The 26,377-nt window shown below is 31.2% G+C and overlaps 1 protein-coding gene across 1 annotated transcript in view; it reads left to right on the plus strand.

The window, feature by feature from the left end:
• The window catches only part of LOC132734359 (gamma-aminobutyric acid receptor subunit beta-like), a 35,275-nt gene continuing 8,898 nt past the window's right edge, over nucleotides 1–26,377 (plus strand). Inside the window, exons 1-9 of the mRNA XM_060721084.1 lie at nucleotides 1–129; nucleotides 3,435–3,543; nucleotides 4,449–4,513; nucleotides 4,710–4,777; nucleotides 6,164–6,393; nucleotides 10,975–11,057; nucleotides 11,234–11,371; nucleotides 11,714–12,033; nucleotides 13,540–13,749. Of these exons, the coding sequence (XP_060577067.1) occupies nucleotides 3,458–3,543; nucleotides 4,449–4,513; nucleotides 4,710–4,777; nucleotides 6,164–6,393; nucleotides 10,975–11,057; nucleotides 11,234–11,371; nucleotides 11,714–12,033; nucleotides 13,540–13,749 (1,200 nt within the window). The 5' untranslated portion in view covers nucleotides 1–129; nucleotides 3,435–3,457. The remainder of the gene's footprint in view (nucleotides 130–3,434; nucleotides 3,544–4,448; nucleotides 4,514–4,709; nucleotides 4,778–6,163; nucleotides 6,394–10,974; nucleotides 11,058–11,233; nucleotides 11,372–11,713; nucleotides 12,034–13,539; nucleotides 13,750–26,377) is intronic.

The raw sequence follows: 26,377 nt of genomic DNA on the forward strand, positions 1-26,377 counted from the left end.
CACCGTTTGGGTTTTGTTATAACGTGTATTGCTTACTCTCTTATCTGCTCGACTTTGTACTGTTAAAACTTATTTTACGCCCCTTCTTACGAAGTTTGAAAAGATTCATCTTTAACAGATAAGTGCAAGGTTAGTATCTGATTTATTTATGTGAATATTATGTATTTATATTGATTGTGTGATTAAATTGTTCGCCTTTCGACTACTTTATTGAATTATAAATAATGTTCTAAATGCCTTTATTCAAATAAAGCTGTTCAATCACTTATCTAACTGACAAATTACATTATCAAAATTTATTTTCTCTGTACTAAGATAAAGGAGGTTTTTCACGATTTTATAAGCCACATGCAAATATATGTCAATATGACTGAAATTTATGGCGTTATTATATTTTAACTGCCTTATTATAGAAGTATTGGTAATTATGAAAACCCGTTTCAATCGATGCCGTTTCATCAATTTTAGATTTAAAAAACGAATGTTATTATTGAGGATTTACACATTTCTTTTCAGAATCATCGGTTAAGATATAACCCATTAAACGATATTTTGCACATAAATAGCAAAACGTCATCACTTTAAAATAGTATTATAATTGGAATAAGTAAATAAGTAAGTTAGTAAGTAAGTAAGTATGTAAGTAAGTAAGTAAGTAAGTTAGTTAGTAAGTAAGTAGGTAAGAAAATACAAAAGTAAGTCAAGTGAAGTAAGTTGTTTATAATGGTGACATATGAAATATATTACGCATGTACAATAATATAGACGTATTGAAAGCATCCGCCCTAATAGACCTATAAGTCACCAAATCCTAGACATCATAAGCAATTCAGGTACTGATCAATGTTATGACAACATAGATTGTAAAAAATAGAGATTTTTAGTTAGACGAACATAGATATGTTTAAAGAAGAATCATGTTATTTTATGCAGATATTAATAATCAATATATTTTGATGATTTTCGCGGATAATAGTTTAACAGATATGCAAACTAACCTACAAGATGCATGTAAAGAAATGTATTCATTCTAAATATGGGTATTTGGAAATGCAACTTGTAGATTTGAATAGGCTAGGATCCGATTCATGAAAGCCTTACACAAATAATATATCAGAACACTCCTATTATAACGCTTTAATTATATAAGCAGACAAATGTTTGCAACATTTCGCCGTGTTATTGCTATAGCGTCAGCAATGTAATTTTGGATCACACCCGGTTGTAATAAAGACCTTTTTTCTGCCGAACCGTGCATGTGCCTGTGATATGTACATGAAATGGAGAAACGTATTAAATAATCTAAAATAAAAAAAATTACGTTGGGCTAGTATTCGGTCTTCTTGATTAAAGGGGTAAGACCGATTACTTTGGAACACTCTTGTATCGATCAACTATTGTCTTCGCAGCACAATCCATTTATCAAAGCAAAGTATATTGAATAGTTTAGGCATATTTAACCCCAGCAATTAACAATTTGTTCCATTGGTTATTGATTTATGCTTAACATTATGAAAAGAAGCGTTAACTGTGACATCAAAATCATGCGAAATCCACTGGTTGGTTCCATATATTTATCGTAGGAAGGAGTACCTATCACGATAGGTAGATTGCATTCAACATCTTTCCATTCTTCCAACTGTAACAGAAACAAAACCTGTCGATGCAAGCTATTCTTTAAACAGTTGAATATCTTTAAAAGACGTTTTAAGTCAATGTCATTTACATACCGTTTAAATATCTTAATACGGACAATTACTATAATAATAGATAAAGGCTGAATAATGTTAAATTTTATCTTATAAGCTCAAATTGGTTTAAACATTCGGAACATGATTATATCAAGCTTAAACAATAACTTACTCTCTTGTGTACGAAGGCGCACGAAAGTCCGGACTCTCTTCATGTGTTCTGTTATGTTTCACATCTTAGATTATATAAACGAGACCTTGTGTACTATCTTATAATCCTTGAAAAAATGTGTGATAAGATTCGCTAGTTTTAATCACATTGAATTCATTATCTTACTCGATTTGATCAAGTAGCTGTGTGTAGGTCATTTATTATCATACTACCTCCGTAAAACAAAGTACCTTAGTACTGAATTGAACAACAACAAAAGATTTTTTTTAAGAATTAATAAAAAAGTGATTTCGTAAATATATCTTTTCATTTTGATATTCTGTTATCAATGTTAACACTATTTTTTAATTTCTGTTTGCTGTATTGACCTTTTATTAAAAGAAATAATTTGCTACATACTAGGGAATGCATCGGACATTAAGGTGTAGCTTAATCCGTGAGTCTCATAATCAGTTTCCCTCCTCGATGATTCAGATTTTACGTTGTTTTCACCGATGTATTATATATCACGTTGATTCTGCAATAGTATATAATTAATAGTCGGTAGCTTTCAGAGAACTTGGTAATAACTTGTTTCTTAGATGGAAACCCTCTTAGGTAAACCACATGCCAAGATATTGTAAAAAAGTGTTTTAAAAAATAAAAAATTTGGAAAAGAGAAGAAAATAAAACATGCATATAAACCAATAAGGAAAAATGTAATCTATTTCGGTATCTTAAATTGAATTGACAAAAATATGTAACACATTATATTATTAACGGAATTCCTTATAATGTGATTTTTATGTCAAAAGAAAAACATTTAAAACATTAAAACGTAGACAATAAATGAATTACTGATACAATTGCTATTGATTTAAGCAAAATGATTATATTCAATGGCAGATGACTCAAAAACATTTAAATCATGTTGTCATTTGCTTTTCTGTATTTGGTTTGATATTGTTGTTGTTGTTGTGTTTTTTTTTACGAAAAAAACCGACTTTTACAACATTTTGATATAATTTCAAATTTATTAAAATAGATTGAGAAGAAGATGTATCAATTTTACATTTTCACGGGATAGATGGGGTAGATGTTATTGTATAAGGCGGATCGTAATTTTGAAATCGTGCACAAAAATATTATAACATGAACATGTTTTGATACTTGTACGATATGACTTTGAGAGTAAGTAACCTAAATGTCGTTATCTTTTTTACTACTTGAATGATGTAAGATGTTTTATGCCTTTAAATTTATAACAATTTTTTGCTCTGTAGGAATGTCATGAAGCTTCATGACAGTTGTAAATGTAAGGTGGTGAAAATGTTTTACAAATAATAATGTTTTACATGTAATAAGTTTTTCTCATAGAGATATAGGTTTTGATTGGATATTTAACTTTATTTTGTTAAAAACTGATTTACTGACATTCAGTGATATCATGTCAAACTTATATTAGTTATATTATTTTGATATGTACCAATATTTGGTGTGTAGTATCATTGAGTACTTTGACTTATGCTGCATAAATGTTGATTGTCTTTAATATATTAACTGATAATGAAATAAATCGTTTATACTTTCAGGTCAGGTCTTGACAAACAACATAATGATTGTAAATCTGATGCTTTTTAGTCAGTGTATTCTGATCATAACAGTGACTGGTGCCTTTTGTGCAGACATAGAACCTACCCGGTAATAAATTATGCAAGTACAATACAAATACCTAAATGACCGAAATATTCACAACATAATATCACAAGATGATAATACATAATACATTAATGTTATCATGTTTGGATGACTAATCAACGTAAACTCCTTTGAGTTTTTGCATTTTGCTTCATGTATGTCATCTAACAATAACATTTTATTGCTGAACTGTCCTGACATGACACATCTGCAGTAAGCATTTGATAAATTATTTTATTCGAACAACAAATTGTCTTTAAACGACACTTTATTTATAAAAAAGACTCTCTAATGATGGATTGCCAACATATTTATTTATAAGTCACACAGTGGACATCACTGTTGGTCACGCATAGCCGGAAAATTTGAATTGTACTTTTCCAATAATTATCTAACTTCAACAATTTCTTCAAGCTCGCTGGTATGTTCATGCAAAGTACAAGTGATATATACATTAACGAAAATCCTTGATTTTCAGATGTGAAAATTCTAATTTCACATAGCATTTTACACAAACTTTACCATTAATATATATTTCCTAAGTATTGATTTTTTCTTATACCAACCCAAATACATATGAAGTTTTTAAATGTCATTGGTGGTCAGCTTTAGCTTAACTGCCCTCATAGCAGCAGGAGTATCAAATTGTTAAGTATTTCTATTAAACGTAACACATGTTAGCCTGATGTTTTGAAAGCCAAATAGCTTAGGCGTTATTGCGACCGCACTAAAGCATGGCAGTATGGCGGTGCAATCAAATTAGATGCATATGGGAATAACGCAGGCATTAAAGATAAATGCAAATACAAATTATGTGATTATTTCTATAGCTAATTTGCAGCTCGAACCATAAATTTAAATGAAATAAAGTACCTCAGATTGAAAAGGACCACACATGTTCACTTCAGGAATGATCTTATGCGTTATCTGTTGGAAGAAGCAGAGTATGATCATAACTTTCCACCAAGCACAGGTACTTTCCTGCATATTAACTTTTATTTTAATCATGAACTCTTTAAGATTTCATTTTCCAATTCTTAAATTTGAATAATGTGATCCTTTACATAAGGGTTTCCTTACTAATAAGACAACATTTTTGCATTATTTATTTTAATTTAATCAAACACAGTAACAATATTATATTAGATAACTATTCACTTACTTTACAGAAAATGTTACAGATGTTTCTGTTCAACTTTACATCACTGATTTTAACTCTGAGAGTGATAAGGACAGGGTGTGTATATCATTGTATTATCTCATTGTTATGCGATCTTTACGTACATTTGATATGATTATGTGCAAACAAAACAAATTAATATTACATAACGACTAGATCGCCTCTTTCTTTAAATTGTTCTTCCTCTCCCTCCAACACCGTGGTTTCAGTTTAAATCTACAATCTACAAATGGTTAGTACTAATATGGTATGTAGTATTTTGTTATTATAGATGTACAAAATAGCATCTGGAGCTTCTTTTGTCAGTTTCAAACTACGATAAACATCTACCAGTGAATCCTACATGACTAAAAATCAATATTATCATTTCTGAGAAATCCTGAGCTATATTCTGGAAATTGTGTTGATTATGACTCTAACAGTTTTAAAAATGTCAACAGTTACTAGTTATGAATAAGTAATGCAGGCTACGGCCGTTTTAGCGCAATCTACATTCTAGAATGTTTGAGCTTATAAAACATCTCTTTAAAGGCAATATTTTGATACTGCTATACATAAAGGGAAAACATGACCTTATTGCATATGTTTTTACTATGATTAGTAAATTGAAAATAAAGATGCATCATAACTGCATCACAAAAAATGGCTATCGAGAGGACGTGTTTTATGAACATAAGAAAGCAGATGGTTCCGAGAACCAGTCTGAAAAAAAAAAATGCTGCGGAACATATGCAATAAACAGGTCATTATATAGGGCGAGTGTGCCTGAAGTCAATATTGGAACACTTGCCCTCTGGCAATTAAGTCACCAAGTGTGCCAATATGGACTAAAGGCACACTTGCCCCATGTAATAACATCTACTTATTTATCTGTAGGTTGAGACAATTTGATAGAATAGATTTTACGCATATAATAAAAATGTTATAAATCTAAAACATTTTGACATTTTGAGTGTGTCTATTTCCCTTACTTTTGATATGGTTGGTGTGTATAACACATGCATCTAAAACATTCAAAGATAATGTGTCTACAATTTGATACACAATTTGAAAAATCGACATATATAAATAGCAATGTATCATTTAAAAATTCTCAAAAAAAGAATTAAATAAAATGTTTAAACAAATTAATAAAGTTGTAGTTATTCTGTGTGATAATAATTTAATAATTTGTTTAAAAAAACAAATTGTATTTTATTTGAGAATTTTTTTCATTATTCTTGACAATACACTTAAATACCATGTGTGACAGATTACAGCAAAAAGGTGCGTACTGTTATATTTGTATAATAGACAAAGTAACTACAACAATAAAACAGCTGAAAATTTTCCTTGGTCACATTGGATTTCATTTTTAGATATAAACATCTGATAATCTTATCAACTGGTATCTTATTTTATGTTAGTATACATAAATGTAATGCTATTTTGATATTTTTGAAGGAAATTGAGTTTACACTCTACCTACGAATAAATTGGACAGATCCCCGGCTAGATTTTACAAGAAATAAAACAACATACGACGTTATAAACTTTGGAGATGATATGGTTAAAAATCTTTGGATACCTGACTTATACTTTCTCAATGAAAGACAGTCACGTTTACATGGTTTGTTTGAAAGAAACCAGCTGGCATACATTTACAAAAATGGAAGCGTTTTCTACAGTGGCAGGTATGACATCTAGTTATATAGCAGCCGGGTTTCTTTTTGCCACGCAAATTCTAGGTGATTCAACCAATATTCTACGCACTTTAATTGTAATATTGGATAGATTTTAAAGTTAACATACTTCCTTTTTATTTATTTTTTCTTGTGGCGAGATATGACAAAAAATATGTTAAGCTTGTCAATATTTCAAACAATCAATCAATTAATTCCTCAATTAATCAATAAATCAATCAATCAATCAACATCATCATTATCATAATCATCATCATCAAAGTATCAGTGCTTCGTGAGAAGTATTAACATTTTCTTATCTTGCAACCGTCGATTCTTATCATGATATTAATCATCATTTTTTATGCAGATAATGTCTTATAACTACATAACTAGAGGTGACTTTAATTGTATATACCGTTCAAAGTATTAACTAGTCTACTTGTTATAAACACGACTGGTTTTCTAAAAGTAACAGTCGAATATGAATCGGTATGAGTGTTATTTCGTTTACTTTCGTTTATCCGTAATTTCTCTACCCTAGACAAGGATTGAAACAAATGGAATAAAATGTTTGCATGCGATATTTGTTATCTTGATCATTAAGGTGATTCCGCTTGGTCAGTCATGCTTGTTTTCACTAAGTGGGTCCAAAGTGAAAGTAGGCCAAAATACATATATTAACAACAAAGCTCAAAATGTAAAATGAGGAAACATTTGAAAGTACACTTCAATGTCTATGTTTTAAGGACTATTATAAACAAAAATATAAAATGATAACAATAAGAATATTTACCTTGAATGTGCTTCATTTCTTCTACAACTTCTTTTCTTTGATTTTAAGTTTTTGCAAGTTTTTGGGTCATGCTGCAAAAAAGCATTTGTCTGCTCTAAAACTGACTTAAAACTGGATATTAACATTCATGAAATGTGCATAAAACTGTGCAACATATTGTGTTTAGTCTCAGAAATGTAGCACATTCAAAGTAATTATTCTTATTGTTGTCAGGATTCATTGAGGAAAGTCAAAAAAAATTAATGTGTGTTCGCAAAATAGAAATTATGTATTTATAAATATAATTATAAACGTAATGCATTTTTCTTATTGTCAGTTGTAAGCTGTGTTTGAACTGACATCTGTATTAACATTTAAAGGGAACCGTCATTTTATTATTTATAAGGCGGATTTTTTTTCTGTGGACTGCCTAGTGTATTCATTTGATGACATACATAGACTAATGAATAAACAATTCAAAGGGAAGAAATAAAGATTGTGTCTGTGTCTCCCTCCCTTTAAATGTACACTTAAAGGCCAATGTGCATTAAAATGCTATAATTTTTATTTCTCAATTGTTGTGTTTTTGTATCTTGTAACAGTTTCCAAAACTAACTCATTTGCCACATAGATGAATTCCTTTGATAGCATCACTATATGCTAAATGCCTCTTGGTCTTTTCAATCTTCTGACCGTGCCGACCTCGATAAGAAATAATTCCAATGGCAAGCACCTCTAAATCAAGTACAATCCTGTTCATGTGTTATAATCAAACGGATAATGTAGACATCAAAGTGCAAATACAGATGCTTATTTTATAGAAGTGACCACGTAAGACAGTTTTATATTACATTATGTTGCACAGTTTGCATATAAAAATTCACAGCAGGTTAACAATTTTATAGAAAGAAAGCAGAAATCTACAAAAGAACATTTTCAAAACACATTTCATAAGTTTGGTGGACATATTTTAACAATGGTCAGTACTTTTTTTTTTTTTTTTGAAAAAAAAAAATGTCATAAGCTGTTAATAAATTACAGTCGATTCTTGTTATCTCGAAGTCATCGGGACCGTCCAAAAATATCGAGATAACGAAATGTCGAGATAAACATATTAGGGTTTGAATAAGGCAGAAACTGATTTTTACAAAAGACATGTGCATACCTTATGTCAAATAGAATATGATGTCCCCATGTCTTGTTTTCATAGGCCTAGTCAATATTTAACAAAGTAACATTAGCGGATGTTAACCAGCGGTTTCTGTGATAAAAACACATAGTGAGGTTTACTCAGTAATACACCAATATAGTGAAAACATTGTTTTCAGGGTGGTTGATCCGGATATCCTTCCGGATTAATTATCTAGTCTTTCTCGATGTTGTTCGACCGCTGATTGATTTTGTGGTGATGTTGTGAAACAATATTGCAATGATAGCGTTTCTATACTTTCACTATTTCATTTACATTTAAAGTCATAATGAATTGATACAGTGTTCGAATATTTATAAAGAACGTAAAATTCACTCATTTTGGACATAAGTCAATCATGACGCTAAATAGATTAACTTTTATAAAAACAGCTAAACATGATACAAACATAATCATCATTATGACATGCGCTATTGAGCAATTATCGTCTAGTTTGTGTTTTTCACACGTCTGAAGAGAACAGACGATAGAAAACTATTAGTCGAGATAAACAAAGGATAATAGTGTGAAAATAACTGTTGGGGCTGAAATTGTACATCGAGATACTGAAAATATCGAAATAAAAATATCGAGATAAACAAATATTTCCAAAATAGATAAGGAAGAAAATCGGGACTTTCAAAATTTCATCGAGATAACGAAATATCGAGAAAAGCGATGTCGAGATAACGATAGTTGACTGTAAATGATAACTACATTTTGTTGATAAGAAATTTCCAAAATAACTGTTTCATACCGAAAGAATTATCATTGAAACAATATTTCAGATCTATAAAACGGAACATCATTATACTGTATTTTATTTTGGTGTGTCATACTTATGTTTTGACTGTCTACATCCCAATTTTGCACATAAATAGATGTTAACACTGACAGGCGAAACAATCATTTTTATTTTGAACATTGTTTGAAGAAAAAGGTGAATAGCCCTCTTATATGAATGAACTGCTAAGTTACTGCTTTTGTCCGTACAATTGGTACAACAAAAGTGTACAGTCATAATGAAATTGTCACACTTACATGTTTTACTGATATACAATTTGTTGATGTTGTGCAATTTCTTGGCAACACTTGATCTCTTAATATATGAGCATCATCAAACACTAAATAATTCATTTCAAGTTCACTTCATCAATCCTGGCTACTATTCCTGAACTAAAATTATAAAATATTATTTATTTAAGTTATTCCGGCCATATGATTTAACTGTTTCTGATCTTTTGCAGTCATAAAGAAAGGAAAGTTGTGTACTGAATTTAAGCAATATTTTGTCATTAAAAATTAATATTGTAAATTAAGAAAATTTATAAAGATCGGTCTAGCGGCTAGTAAGCTAATCCAAGCATATGGCCACAACAAATGTCATAAAATATAAACTGATTAAATATAAAATATTACTTGAGAAATGCTTTTAGGGGTTATTTTAATGATTCACAGTTAAAACAATATTGTATCATCAGAACAAGATCTATTCAATTTTTAAGATAAATTAAAAGATTTGTTTTCTAAACATTTGTTCAAAACTTCATTATTTCTACATCTACCACGTCCCTGACCATTCTCTTCCCCGACTCAGATCCAATGCTCAAGTGTTATATTTGGATTCCCCATTTGGGCCTCAGTATCAAAGATTTTTCAAGGTTTTTTACAAGTATTGATTTTACTTTCCTCTCTCTATTCCTGCAGACAAATTATTCGTTTAACTTAGAACCTATGAACAGTTATAGGTCTTTTAATAATTTGGAATAAATATCGGAAACCACTAACTATGTCGCTCATTTCCCTGTGACTAGTTGCCATCTTTGTTTTGGTGTTATGGAAAAATCCTGGATGACGCGTATGACGTAAACTAGCCTCATAAATATTAATTTATTCATGTTTCGATCAGATTCAATGAAATATCGTCTGTAGCTCTTCATTGATATTTGTGGGTTAAAATTAACGAAAGGAATATTAAAATGAAACATTTTCTGTCAAGTGTTTCTTGATTAAAATGTCCTCATTGTCACTTGGTGACAAATGACAAAACATACAGCATTTGAGTTCTTGAAAAGCCAGAAGTATGTGTTTGAATAAAATTTAATACGCTTTATGCGTTTTTAGTTTTTTAGAATATATTGATTAGGGATGATATTCTTGCCGATAAAATACCGAACACCTGTAACAAAGGCCAAATTACTATTGAAATTTTACAAAAGTAATGAAGATAGAAAATGAAACGTTTTTTTTTCGAAACAAATTTAGTATTACAACACTTTAAGATAGGTTTAACTTTTCTAAAGCACGTATAGGTTTTTATTCGCCAAAAGTTTGAGTGGCAAAAAGCAATCTGCAGCTATTCTAAATTAAACAGAAATCGCTGAAAGAAACACACATTAGTGAAAATAATGTTAAATAACTTGTTTAAACCATTCTTTGAAACTAACATGTAAAATTGTTTAAATTAATGACACTTTTAATAATTTCAGCTAAAATTTAAAATTTGAAAATAATTATAACAACAATAAGGATTTGTTACGAAGACAAACAAATTAATTATTTGACCAGCAAAGTATGTGTGCTCTTTTGGTAGTATCGTATGGAAACATAATTATGATTTATATTGTAGGTTTAACATTAAGTTACACTGTGTTATGACCTTTGAGAAGTACCCATTCGACACTCAAAAATGCCCAATAGAAATTCAAAGCTGTAAGTATTTCTTTTCATTTCACGTTGATAAAGGGGGAAAAATGTGCTGAATAGGTTTTTAATTAATGAAAATACTTGGTTATATTAGGAATGGATATCTTTGTAGATAAATATTAGTCAATTTAACGGTGAAATGATTTTTTTCTCAGTATGATCAAAACAATTATTTTTTATAGATGCTTATTCGACAGACTATGTACTTCTTCACTGGAATGGAGACCATGCCGTACAAATTGACCCTTCGGCTGATCCATTTCAACCTAAAATACCGTTACAGGACCAAAGCGTTGAGACAAGATATACGTACCCAATAAGTAATATATTTGGCAGATATTTCCTAGTTACTATTTCAATTTAAATATTTCATCAGGTTTTTGCATGAAGTCAGTTGTTGTTATGCAGCTACCGTTGTGCATTTTTTAAAATCAACATTTCATAACAACTAACGATTTCTTTACCCGTATGTAGCTACTTTTTTATTTCTATCTTTAATAAAAACCCGTACTGTTTTGAGCAGAACGTCCCTGAAAAAAGTTATGTATTTATGTTGACTTTTCCTGCATTTTTTTTCTTCTTTCAATTCACGGAAATGTTTCTTGTTTTCTTTATGTTTCTTTTGACAAAATCTGTTGTACGACCGATTATTTCTATTGAAGCTGGAGAATTTTCAACACTAAGAACAGAAATACAAATACCACGTCCAAAAGGATCGTATATCATGATGATTATAATACCTTCAATCATTCTTGTTGTAACAGCGCTTACCTCTTTTCTCCTTCGAAACAATATAACTTCACGTATAGGTGTTCCTACGGGTACTTTGATCTCGATGTTTGTACAGTGGTCAGGAACATACGGTAGACTATCACTTGACTCAACGTCGATGTTTTTGGATATATTGATGGTTGGAAACTTATCTTTTCTCGGGTCCATTCTTATAATAAATGCCTGGATATGTCATTATAGATACAATGAGGTACGGATTATAATTACGTGTAGTAGAGTCATGGGAAATATACAATACTATTTGTCTATGTTAAAAAAACAGTTAATATTGTTGTCTTGTATACCTGATATTATTTGAGCAAGGGTAGTGTATTTTGACGTAATATTTTACATTAATTTTATTCAATGTTTAAATGCAATAACCACAAAGCTATTTGAAGCCCGCGATTCTGTTCCTTGATTCATGTTTTAGTTGTTGCTGTAAATTAAAGGCGCAAACACGAGTACCTTTAATTTACATCTAACTCATGCATTACCGCTCATGTCAAAATACAAAACTAAATGTCGGTCTATAAATTATTTGTTTAACCAATTAAGTGAAAATAAGACATAATATCGATCAGTTTTTTGCTTCAAAGCATGCTCTTAGCTAAATGTTTCGTTCTTTTTTGGCTAATACATTCCCGATATCATAATATTTATTTTTCTTGTTGGTTTTTCCTTAATTAATGCAGAATTAAAAGGAACATGTGAACTATTATCTCAACATCTTTTAGTCAGTGTCTCTTTATTGTTGACAAACACAAAAAGGGAGACGAAACATATGATGAACGGTGTAAATGCTTACCCAATGCTAAGCAGATACAAAAACTTTATAAATGTACTTTTATTATTATTCATATGAAAAATATTATACTATATATATTATACTATATAGTTTCTATTTTTAAAATATTGACTTGTTTATCCTTACGAGTAAGTAGTACACTTTGAGTCAAGCGTGTTCTTAGCTTACTATCATATTTACTACAAAGATTGAAGTCTAACCGAAGTTTGACCTTTTAATGAGAGCAATTAAGAAATAGATTCTAGAATTTCATAAAATAACATTCACATTACTGTTTGTTAATGCTCAACGATCTCTTCAAATATCATTCAGCAATTCATGTGACTTTTTGAAAGAAATTGGATTACCTATAACAGAGAACAATATTAAATTCATCCAGACTCATTAGATATATCACTGTGTGAATCAAAGCCATGAAAGCAAAGACGAAATAGAAAAAAAAATTGACACTGAATGTGCCATTATTTATTTAGTAAGTCGTTTATCCCCATACCATAATTTAATGTATATTACTTAATACTCGATTAAAACGTTGGAGATCATGTCTCGACAATCATTTTTTGGTATTTACTTAAACTTTGTTGATTATTGGGTTATGATAATGGTCACAGCCAAGAGGTTATGAGATTGGAATATAGCCTACATTTAACTCACTTGCGATATTACCGCCAAAGCTAATAGTCATACTAATTGACCTTCCAGTGTTGAAATATCGCCACTTGGTTAAATGTCATTGCAACTGAAAGAAATACCTTTGCTCTAGGAAATTGAATTGAATCCATTATTTAATTCTAATATAATATATAGAATGATTAAAACAAAGTTAACATATTAAAATGATATTGTTGATTAGTTGGAACATTACCATCGAAATATAACCGTTTATAATATTTTGTTTTCATGACAAAGTCATCATCCATAAATGGAAATCAAAAGGAGGAAACAACCATAAATGGAAATCAAAAGGAGGAAACAACCATAAATGGAAATCAAAAGGAGGAAACAACCATAAATGGAAATCAAAAGGAGGAAACAACCATAAATGGAAATCAAACGGAGGAAACATATCCTCTTTTGCACACGAACGACAAATCGACAGGTGATGCAGATATGAATCAGGTACATATAATATGATTTTTTATGTAATCTTTCTTCATATAATGATATATTGGAAATTATATTTGAATTTAACTTTAAATTGGTGTTGTTTTTTTTGCGATTTCTAGTTCTGTTGAAGTGTTTTTTGTCCAACCAATATTTTTTCACTTGAAATTTTACAAATGTTTATTGTCTACAGCATCATTATTCAAATTCTAGAGTTGACTCTCGCAAAAGCATGTCATTGTCCTGAAAGTGTCCTTTTCGCAAACTGGGTATTTCATAGGATATTGAATACCTTTCTAAACCAGAGAACGGACAAATTACTCGTGGATTCGGAAGCTCTTGTTATTTGATGTTAAAAGGGAAAAAAATCTTTATAACATTGATTTGGTTTTAACAAGAACACTTCCAATATGTTTGTATGTAATAGATATGTTTGTCAATTACCTTAAAACGTGAAAGGCACATGCAAGCAATCATTTCTAAACGGATGAAACTCTGCTTTAAATATTATATTATACTAAAAATTTAGTAAGAGACTTGATGTTTATACTAAAAAGAGCTTAATTTTAGGACCGACATTTTTTGCTTGTGAAATGAAGTCTTAATTCCAAAGTTTTATTAAAATGATTAGATAACTATGTTTCAGGAGCTTGCATTTTAAGTATATGAAATAATCATTTACATTTATAAGGATATTTTGGTCCGGTTTCATCTTTTTTGATGTAAGTGACAAATGTCTAATATGTAACAACTTTTTCTACAGTTAACCATCAAGTTATGGAATATATATATATTTTATTAAACAACTGCACCCAATTGTATAAACGTTGGTTAAATTAACCATGGGTTAAACGCTAACCGTGGGTAAAATTTAACCAACTTTGGTTAAATAACCAATCTGGTTAGTCACTTGTTTAATCCGAGATAACCAAAGGTTAACAAATCAAAATGGTTAAAATTAACCGCTCGATAAACTAACCAATACAATTCCCGACATGCAATAAATTCTATATCCGGTTATCTTATTTTCGCGGAATATGTCAAAATTGACACATGGTTTACGCTTCCATCTTTATTACAATCGAAGATTTTGATACAGTAGGGTGAACGTTTCGGTTGTCAAAAATAGCGTTTTTCGTGCGTCCGTTTTTCGTGTAACGTGCGTGCGTATAGCGTGCAACGTGCGTTTGCTGAAACGCTTTCTCAAGCGTGCATCGTTTACAAGCGTTTAACGTTTATCGTTTTCCGTGTATCGTTTTTCGTTTATCGTGCGTCTGAAAGCGTGCGTTTCTTATTCCCAGAAACGTAGAGCGTGCGTCTGCGTTCGTCAAAGCGCTTAAGTACGGTGTTTTGCGTCTGTTACTATTGAGAAGTAAAATAATATCTTAGATAGATATATTATGTAAATTTGGTGTTTCTTAAACATGTAAGAGATGTTCTGTGTCCCTATAAAAGAATAGAAATATTATATAAAGAAGTATTATTGTGATATTTACATTAAAGATTTAAAGTTTGTGACCTCGCGGTGAATACTGGTCAGATTTCTACATGCTTTACGCCGAAGATTAATTAGTTTTAATCCTATTTTACATACGCATAAGATATAATTACTAATTAATTGCAACATTTTTGATATTCAATTCAGCAACCAGGTGTTTATATGCGTACCAATATATATTAGATATGAGGTTCGTCTGACATCAAATGATGGTAATCAGACTAGCACCCCACCCCCTTTACAAGTTCATCTTCTGACTTTTCATCAAAGACTGTCCGAATCCTATCCGAATACTATTTAGGGTGATAATTATTTTAGACAGTTCCTTCCTATTTTTCTTGACAGATTTATATTGATATGTAACAGCCTGGCAGGGACTCGAACCCCTGACACTCGGAATACGATTCCGCGGCTCTTGAGTTCCTCTGAGCTATTCGGCCGCTTACACGTTTTACTTGTTTAAATACTGAATAGTTATAAACCTACTCAGTATTTAAACAAGTAAAACGTGTAAGCGGCCGAATGTGACTGTGTATGCAAATATTTCTTCGAATTTCCCAGGGTTACTTAGCATTGTGAATTAATTTCTAGCTGGGCTATACAAATGTTTGTCAGTCACAGGGTGAGAAAAAAGTGCATCCTGACATGGACTCGAACCCGTGACCCTCTAAATACCGTACCGCAGCTGTACCGACATTTGTTAATAGTTTCATTATTTGTACATGAAAAGTGAGCATTTTAATAATTATAAATTGTACATTGTACTATTTCTATATTTTTGTACAAATAAAAATAGCTAGATATTTTTCTAGATAAAAAATTCTATGGTGGCTAAAATATACCATGTTGTACTTTTTAGACATGTAATCACAACAGACAGGCTAAGCCACCCTTTACAAAATTCCCCTATCTGTCAGCTCATAATCAAGGCATAGACTACTATTTTTGTATGTGGCCTGGGCTTTTACTGTTCACTTACAAACCGTATAACACTGATAGCCAACAGATGCGCAGGCTGGTCTGGATCCATGCTGGTCGCAAACCCATTATGTTGGTTTTATCGTGACGCGGCTCAAATATATCTTAATCTTATATGAGGTCCATAATATAACCCACTTTGATAAACATATATAGCTTTCTTGATTTTTATTCTGTATATTATCTAAAATCACTTTTAAGGTTTATCAATCCGTAATCATTACTTAACATAATACCCCTTCGAGATACCCGAGATGAGCCTGTGTCGCCCTTTGCTAACTTAAAAGTATATAACCTATCCATATATAACCATATAATTCTTTGAAGATTTTTCTCAGCTGAGTAAGATAGGTATGCTGTAGTCCCAAGTCACTTGTTTAACTTCCCTCAAGTAAGTTATAAACCTCATAACTGATAAAATTCTAACTATAATATACTTAAATATCACCTATGTATTTATATAAATTTACAAAAACCCATTTTGCATACTAATATATCTTTTGGGACCTGTACAATTTCAATTGATTGTAATTTTAATTTTCCTACAATATCAATTTTATGCTTCATAGGTAGGTCAGTTCATTAAAAAGAGCATAATACAAGATCCCTATGAAAAGTAATGTAATTGATAACTCAATCCAAATAAACTTTATTAATTAAAAGCTTTAATTAGATGACTTAAAAAAGAAGATTTCAATAATTGTCCAGGAAAAATATAAATGTTATAGTAAATTCTATGTGGACCCCAACTATTAAAGAAAGCAGTGCCACATAAAATGTTGATACACCGGGTAATTTTACCTTAAACTTAACCTCTTAGGAAATGATACAGAATTTTTTTATATAACATAAATCTATTATATTAATTAACAAACATATCTAATTGACTAAAATAAGGTAGTCCTAACAAATTTCATTACAAAATATGAGAATTATGGCAAATCTCCTAAGATGCCTAAATGTCCAAGATAATGCACTAAATCACTACAAAATATGAAAATTTTACCTAATTATAAGAGCCTTGGAAATTAAACAAAGCTACAAGAGGAACATTAATCTATCATATTAATTAACAAACGTATCTAATTGACTATAGTAAGGAAGTCCCACCAAATTTCATTACAAAATATAAGTTATTGCAAATTTCCTAAGATACCTTACTGTCTTAAGATAGAACACCAATTCACTACAAAATGGGGATTTTTACCTTATTATAACAGCCTAGGAAATGAAACAGAATTATAAGTGCAACATAAATCTATTATATTAATTAACAAGCATATCTAATTGATTAAAATAAGAATATCTCAATAAATTACATTGAATATTCAAAAAATTATGGCTTATTTCCTATGATGTATAACTATACAAGCTTACACACTAATTCATTAAAAATGGGAGTAATATTACCTGATTATAACCTCATGGTAAATGAATCAAAGTTATATAAGCAACATAGTATTATTATATTAAGTTATACCTACATCAAATTGACTTATATAAGAAAATCCCAACAAATTTCATTGAAAATTAAGAAATAATGGCTAATTTTCTATAATGCCTTATTAATAACTTTACCACACTAAATCATTGAAAATTTGGGTAAGTTTACCTCAAGTTATAACCTTCTGGTCACTGAAACAAAGTAAGTAAAGCCAAATAATGTTATACTATCAAGTAACTACTACATCTAATTGACTAAAATAAGAAAACCCCATTGAATTATATTGACAATGAAGAAAGATAGGGTAAATTTTCTATGATGCCTATTTGTTCAAGCAAATACATTACATCTTTAAAAATGGGGGTAATTTTACCTTATTATAACCTCCTAGGAAATGAAACCAAGTTAGTAAGGCAACATATTACTATATATTGAGTAACAATTACATCTGTTTGATTGATATGGAAAAAAATCCACCAAATTTCATTGAAAAATAAAAAAAGGTATGGCAAATGTCCTATAATGCAGACAGAGGTGTTCAGATCCACTATCCCATTACTGGCATGGTATATGGAATCACAAAAAAGATACTGTAAAACTGATTTTTTCATTTTTACAGCTCAGAACTGTTCACTATTGAGGGGAGAAGATGTGCAAGCAGACTGATAGCTTAGCCGGTAGTCAGCTTCGACACTTTATTCAAGGGGTCCCTGGCTCAAGTCCCAGTCAGGCTGCATATTTTTCTCACCCTTTGACATTTGACTCCCAACAGTTAGTAATAAAACAATGTGAAATTGGCCTTGAAGTTTCATACCATCACCAATTCCAAAGGGGACTGTGATGGATGGTGTAAAACTCAAAGTCCTATTTCACATTGTTCCCTGTACCCATTCAAGGACGAATTTCAATAAAGCAGGGGAATATGTAATGGTTCCGAACTGTTCACTATATAGGGAGATGATGCGTAAGCAGCCTAATACAATATAGTTCTGTCGGTTGAGTGGCGGAACGGTATTCCAAGGGCCCCGGGTTAAAGTCCTGGTGAGGCAGCACCTTTCTTTTTTAACTTATGACAGTAACAAAAAAGGAAGGTATTAGGCATTTAATGTTCCTTAATAATAATATAGCATATTATAACATATAGTGCATAAAATGTCAATAAATTTCAATTTCAATACTATGAAACATATTTTCTGATGCGCTGCTCTTTTGGTAAATCCATATACTTTACAGTTTACACATGATTCACAAATTATTGGAGTCCAACACTCCTCCCCTCCTGGCACTTATGGATCGAGGTGCATGAGGTTGACAAGTTTCTCCATTTTCCTCATTTTTTTCTCGCTTACAGTTTCGGGCCTAGGATGTGTAAAGTCCTGAAACATATAGATTTAGCCCTTGTCTGGAAAATATGTTGGGCTGGCGGTCTGCAATGTATGTTTTCCTTTGTTTAAAAAGGTCAATGTAATATGAAATTAGGCAAAGCCTATGAACGGGGAAGTCGTTAAAAATTCCTTTCATTTTTTCCGTTTTAAAAGTGTCATTCGGTATTTCATGCACCACTTCCGTTTTCACTCGGAACACTCGACGTTTATTATTTATCCGAAAAGTTGAGATTTGTTCCGTTATCGGAATACACCGTCTTTTATCATTGAGTTACATTGTAAATGGCGGCGCCTAACTAGAACTGACACTGAAAATTTCATTGATAGGTATAGAATTCTATATTTTTTTTTTATTTGATTTCCTTTTAAATATACACGTGTAGTCTATAGCCGGGCAAGCCAAAGCCCGGGCCCGCTTCGCGGGCCCGGACTTTGACTTCCCCGTATTAATTTCATTCGCCTGTATGTAAATGATTTGATAATTTGATCGCTGATTTGCTAAAGTTACTACCATTCGTTTTATTTTGTTTACGCCAGAAGCGGTGTCGAAGTAATTATTATCTATCTAAGAGATTCCTGGTATAAAGCAAAGTATTTTTTCAGAATTGTGCATAAAGACGACCCTGTTAAATAATTTTTAATGCATGTTTTAGCGCTTGATGGCTTATAATTTCAATAATCAATTGTTTAGGCTGCCCAACAAAAAATAATATTGTGCCATGTTGAGTGCATTCGTAGATTGATATCATTACAGCTCTAACCTGGTACATAACATAAACCCGTTTAAAATACATGAATGGCTAGCTATCATTTAATCAAATCACTAAACGATCTAGCTAAAGCTGTTAAAAATTTATATGATAAGGATATTTTATTAACATTTAGAAACGTTTTCTATTTTGCGTGCGTTTTAGCTTGCATATATCGTTTAGCGTATTTCGTTTTGCGTGCGTCTGCGTATTTCGTTTCATAAAGCGTGCGTGTAACGTGCGTTCGTATAGCATGTAACATGCGTGCGTTTTTTCCGGAACGTGCGTTTTGCGTGTACACTGAAACGTTCACCCTACTGTATCACATACTTAAAATAAAGACCATTTAAAGTGAAATAAGAGTAGTTTTTCATTTACGCGCCTATAGTATAACGCTAACATTTAGCGCGTCTTTACACAATGTTTGTTTAAAGCTAATGACGTCACGTCAAATTATATGCACGGATGTGCAATACCATATTTACTGAGTGGCAAAATCGGCACCGGTGTGTGATAAAGCATATTACGGGGAAGTCAAAGACCGGACCTGCTTTGCGGGTCCGGGCTTTGGCTTGCCCGGCTATAGACTACACGTGTATATTTAAAAGAAAATCAAATAACAAACAATAAAACTATATAGAATTATATACCTATCAATGAAATTTTCAGTGTCAGTTCTAGTCGGGCGGCGCCATTTTCGATGTAATTCAATGATAATAGGCGAGATATTCCTATGGCGGACAATCGCAACTTTTCGGATAAATAATATCGTCGAGTATTCCGAGTGAAAATGGAAGCGGAGCATATAATACCGAATGACCCCTTTAAAACGGAAAAATGAAAGGATTTTTTACCGACTTCTCCGTTCATAGGCTTTGCCTAATTTCATATTAATACATATTAAGCGCATGTCAATAAATTTCAATTTTAAGTGAATCACAACAGAAAATATTTTTCATATCACTGATATGAAAAATATTTTCTGTTGTGCTGTCTTTGTAAATCCAATAACTTAACATCACAACCAGTTTCCTTATTTTCCTCATTTTTTTCCTCTCGATTACAGTTTCAGACCTAAAATAAAATTGCGTTCTTAAAACGGGGAAGTCAAAGACCGGGCCCGCGAAGCGGGTCCGGGCTTTGGCTTGCCCGGCTATAGACTACACGTGTATATTTAAAAGAAAATCAAATAAAAAACAATTAAAAAAATATATAGAATTCTATACCTAACAATGAAATTTTCAGTGTCAGTTCTAGTCGGGCGCCGCCATTTACAATGTAACTCAATGATAAAAGGCGGGGTAATCCGATAACGGAACAAATCTCAACTTTTCGGACAAATAATAAACATCGAGTGTTCCGAGTGAAAACGGAAGCGGTGCATGTAATACCGAATGACAATTTTAAAACGGAAAGAATGAAAGGAATTTTTTAACGACTTCCCCGTTCATAGGCTTTGCCTAATTTCATATTATTTATATAGATCTATACTCATATATTGTAATGCCCTAGAAATTTTACCTTTTTTAGTGATTTCACTGTTTATTTCTACTTTCACTTTCGTTTTGAGAAGCTTTTACTGGCGACAACACAGTATAAATCATGCGGTGTCCTAATGAAACATACAGGACATCAACTTAAATCTACGTATTGTGCCAGCAATTTAATCATTCTTGATTCTGGAAGCTTTTCCTTTAATGTTATCCATTTCCCTTAATGTTATCCGTGGTAGAATCCTGTGTTTTTAATCTGTTTTCGTGACTTCTGTCAAAATAGTTAATTCCTTTTTTTTACACTCAAGATTATATAGTTCGATTGTTTATGATGCAGCCTCACTTAATATATAGATTTGCGTCATAAATCCATCTGAATTTAATTGTTGGCACTGTATATTTATGAAAAAATGCAATGCATTTTTCAATGTCGGCCATCATGTTGGACTATTACGTAGAGATTCTTTATCCGATTGCGCATAAAAAGGAACACGTTACCCTAACTATTTTACTTTCGATATTAGCGCATGATAGCTTATAAATATTTATAAAAATCATTTGTTGAGGCTGTGACAAAAATTAATTTCGGTGCTAGGTTGAGTGCATTTCAGTTCTTACATAAACTCGTTTAAAATACATTTCTAGCTACCATATAGATCTATATGATAATCAAAATTTATCGCTAAACGATCTACATGTAGCTATTTTAAGTTGTTAAAAACTTAAAATGATTACGATGTTTTAATAAAGGTTTAGAAACGTTTTCATTTTGCGTGCGTTTTAGCGTGCGTATATCGTTTAGCGTATTTCGTTTAGCGTATATCGTTTTGCGTGCGTCTGCGTATTTCGTTTCGTTTTGCGTGCGTATAACGTGCGTTCGTATAGCGTGTAACGTGCGTTCGTATAGCGTGTAACGTGCGTTTTGCGTGTAAACTGACACGTTCACCCTACTGTAGTAGAGTTAAAATCGGTTGAAATTTTCAATTAAGATGTTAATTGTGACCACACTTATTACATATCATCATTAAAAAATGTACAAAATATAACTTTTACGTAGGATGAACTTGTTTATGACCTCGGAACTGGTGTCAAGAGAATTAAATTTAAATCAAGTATACCACGAATATCGTCGGTATAGATATGCCTATAAACATGGCTCAGAACAAATTTATTATGTTTTTCATGTAAAAAAGTAAGAAATTGTGATTATTAGATGATGAAGTAGCGAAGATTTTTCCATTTTTACTTTTTGTCGGTTCCTGACGGTTCTTGTCGGTAATTAGGGAGACCGCATGGTTGCTATGGGCTTTGTTTACAAATTAAAATGTACTGAAAATGAGCAAACATTCGCTGACATAATGTTAAAAACCAAAATCATCCGTCAACTGGGTTAGAACATGGTTAGAATGTAACTAAATATAATTTCATACAAGAACCACTCCATGCAAAAGTATTGACGCATATATTTTCTATCAAATTCGTACCTAAAAGGTTCGAACCCAAAATATTTTGTACAACAGCAGATGCAATTTTTGAATGATTTTTGGCCAAAACTACTCTCTGTAGTTTCTCTATGTAATATACGAAACTTCTGTCTCAGTAACATACAGAATTAAACCATATTATAGCAAAAAAAAATAGAATAAAGGCCTAGTTATTGCTTATTAACCACCCCCGCCCGCCATAAATAAAAACAATCACACCCTGCCACCCCCCCCCCCCAAAAAAAAAACAAACAAACAAAGAAAATAAATCAAAACAACAACAACAAAAAAAAAACATGAAAAAATACATTAATGAAAACAAAATCACTTAATCACTTTGCTCTCTTGAGACTGTATGACTGACATCCTTTATTTTAAACATTCAACATGTTTTATCTTTCTCACTAGTCACACAATCAAATGCAAAATCAGCTTGGTTCCCAGCAGTAAATTTACTAAACAGAGGAGGAACTAAATGAAAAAAGAAAACAATAGTCATCTTGAATTAACCATTATTAATTTATGAACAATCAAAAGTGATTTTTGATTTACCTCTACTTCAATTTTGAATTATGTTTATTTAATACCTACAAGATTTACATGTATGCTTAGGAATTGTTACATCTTATAATATTTATTACTTATACATGTAACTTGTTAATAAAAATACTTAACACTTAATGAATGATTGGAAACTGTCACTGGCCAACATTATACTAGTCCAGTAGCTTTTAAAAATTTTAGGAATAGGCTATATGTCATTGAAGTAGGTAAACCAGGATTTCAATATATGTACATAATGTAATGAATAGTATTATGACTGTTACCATGAACAATATGTTCTATATACTTTAATAAGTGCATAGTCTATAACTGGTTGAAAATTAAAAAGTGTCCAAATATGTTTTCTAGAGTTCTATCTATTGTTAAATTATTATTATTTTGTAAAATATTCTCATCTACATTGAAAGTCTGAATAAATTATTTAATAAATAAAATACATCCTCATTTAACAATGGAAAAATTGTCTAAATCTCTCTCTCTCCCTCCCTCTATTTATGGCTTATTTATTAAACCCCTCCCTCCCCTCTAAGATATATCAAGAGAAGCAATGCGGATGAGACAATGAATAATATCTCCACATGGCCATTTCCCAGGTATAATGCTAAATATACTTAATAATGCTTTCATTCATATGAGTTCAATCATATATATTTATTTTCATTGTTTACATTATATAAAGAAGAAGTATTTAGAGTCAAAGCAGTTTAATTCAAAATTATAATAACTAGATGGGCAATGATGGCCCTGGGTCGCTCACCAGAAACAACTGCTTTTCAGTGTTGGAAACTATCCATTGTCAATATTTTCTGATATTCAATTTGAGCAAATCAAATTAATATGAGCAAACTTGATAAAAGACTACCAAATAATGCTACAAGGTTTAGTGATCATCTATCAATTATTTTAGTAGCAAATGATGTTCAAAGTTTTTTTCTTCTATTTTTAGCTTTAGTGGTCCGTAAAAGGGGCCAGTCAAATTAATATGAGCAAATTTGATAAAAGTGCACCTAAGAATGCTACACAGTTTGGTGATAATCCATCAAGAAGAAGACGTTTAAAGGGTTTTCTATTTTTAGCCCTAGAGACCCTAAAAGGGGTCAATCAAAGGGTTTTTTCTATTTTTGGCTTTAGTGGCCCGTAAAAGGGGCCAGTCAAATGAATATGAGCACATTTGATAAGAGACTACCAAAGAATGCTACAGACAAAGTTTGGTGATCATCCATCAATTAGTTCACTAGATATAGATGTTTAAAGGTATTTCTTTTTTCAGCTTTAGCGGCCCTTTAAAGGGGTCAATCAAATTACTATAAGCAAACTTGATAAAGAAATACCAAATAATGAAACAGACAAAGTTTGGTGATCATCAATCCATTATTTCTGTAGATAAAGATATCTTAAAGTTTTGTTTCTATTTTTAGCCCTAGAAACCCCTTAAAGGGGCCAATCAAATGTATATGAGTAAACTTGATAAAAGACTACCAAACATTGCTACATACAAAGTTTGGTGATCATCCATGAATTAGTTTTGTAGGTTTAAAAGTTTTTTTTCTATTTTTAGCTCTGTTGACCCCTAAAAAGGGGCTAATTGAAATGATATGAGCAAATTCAAGTGTGACTGTCACAAGGATGCTACTTACCAAATTTGAAGTAAATCTGCCCAGTAGTTTCAGAGAAGAAGACGATTGTTGACGCTTGACGACGGGCGCTGGAGAATCCCCCTTTGATACTAATAGCTCACCCTGAGTCTTCGGCTCTGGTGAGCTAATAAAAGAAATGGACATAAAATTTTAAAAACAAAATGTATTTCTGTTTGGGTACATATAGAATGAAAATATTAATGTTTAGAATTGCCTTTTTCCCATTCAGTACTATATTGTGTCACATTAAATCAGACCTAAAGCAGCTTCCTATCCTTAGAAAAGTAAAACAATCTTTTCAATAATTCATAAGTGAGAGCAAATATTTTGTTGTTCAGTTAAATTCTGAAGAATGTGTCAGTGTGTATATAAAATACATGAGCCGACTTTTAGTTAATTTGACAAAAGACCTCTATTGGGGAAAAATGAGGCTATTTGGGAACATTTTACAAGTTGAAAGTTTCAAGGTTGATAAAATAACTTGATGATATATACTTGTGTTGGAATTCATGATCATAAAGCTTGTAACTTTCTTTAAGAACTAAGTAAAACAGTTTAATTTTCATCAGAAGATGACATTGTTGATTCTTCCCTGCTGCTAGAAATAAACAAGCCCTTTATCAACTTTTGATGAGAAGACAAATTGCCTAGGTCATCATTTTGGAAATTTTGCTGATCAAATTAGGAAAAAGCAAGTTTTTCAACAGGGAATTCTTCCTGAATAATAGAAAAAAATGTATTGTTCTCTACAAAAATAAAACAACAACACACACACACATGTACATACAAAAACATTTGTCTGTAATGATACTGAAATTAACTTAATTAATAACTAACTTTATTGTTTTGGATGTTCCAAATTTCAGTTTGAATAGGAATTTAGTTAAAGATTGGGAAAAAAGCATTAATATTTATAATACAGTATTTGCCTTTTGAAATCTGTTTGATAGAGCTAAAATAATAATCAATGTACATGTATCATCAATATTCGTTTTGGAAACTATTTAATAAACATTCTATTTTTTTACTAATTTTACACATGATGTGCCAACATATTTTCAGCAAATTAGCTTAAAAATGTACATTGTACTAGGATTTTAAGAAAAGGCAAAATTCAAGTTTTAAGTAATATTTTTTATAACAGTTGTGAACAATTGATGATTGATTTTTCAGTATTTATCACCATATTTCTATTGTATTACTATCGCAATAAGGACTTTTTGCATATTTTGATCTCTTTCTAGTCATTTGTATGGTGGCTGATATGTTACACTTTTGCATGTTGCGTTGTCTTTTATTGCCTTTTTATTTCTTGGCGCTACAAAACATGCCAGACTGTGGCACGTTGTCCCAATGTCTCTAGGCTTATATCAAGAGAATTGCTTCTTATTGTGCTATCGCATGGCTGGAT

Source organism: Ruditapes philippinarum, unplaced genomic scaffold, assembly GCF_026571515.1.
Source record: "Ruditapes philippinarum isolate M1 unplaced genomic scaffold, ASM2657151v2 ctg1168_1_1_1_1, whole genome shotgun sequence".
Lineage (NCBI taxonomy): Eukaryota > Metazoa > Mollusca > Bivalvia > Venerida > Veneridae > Ruditapes > Ruditapes philippinarum.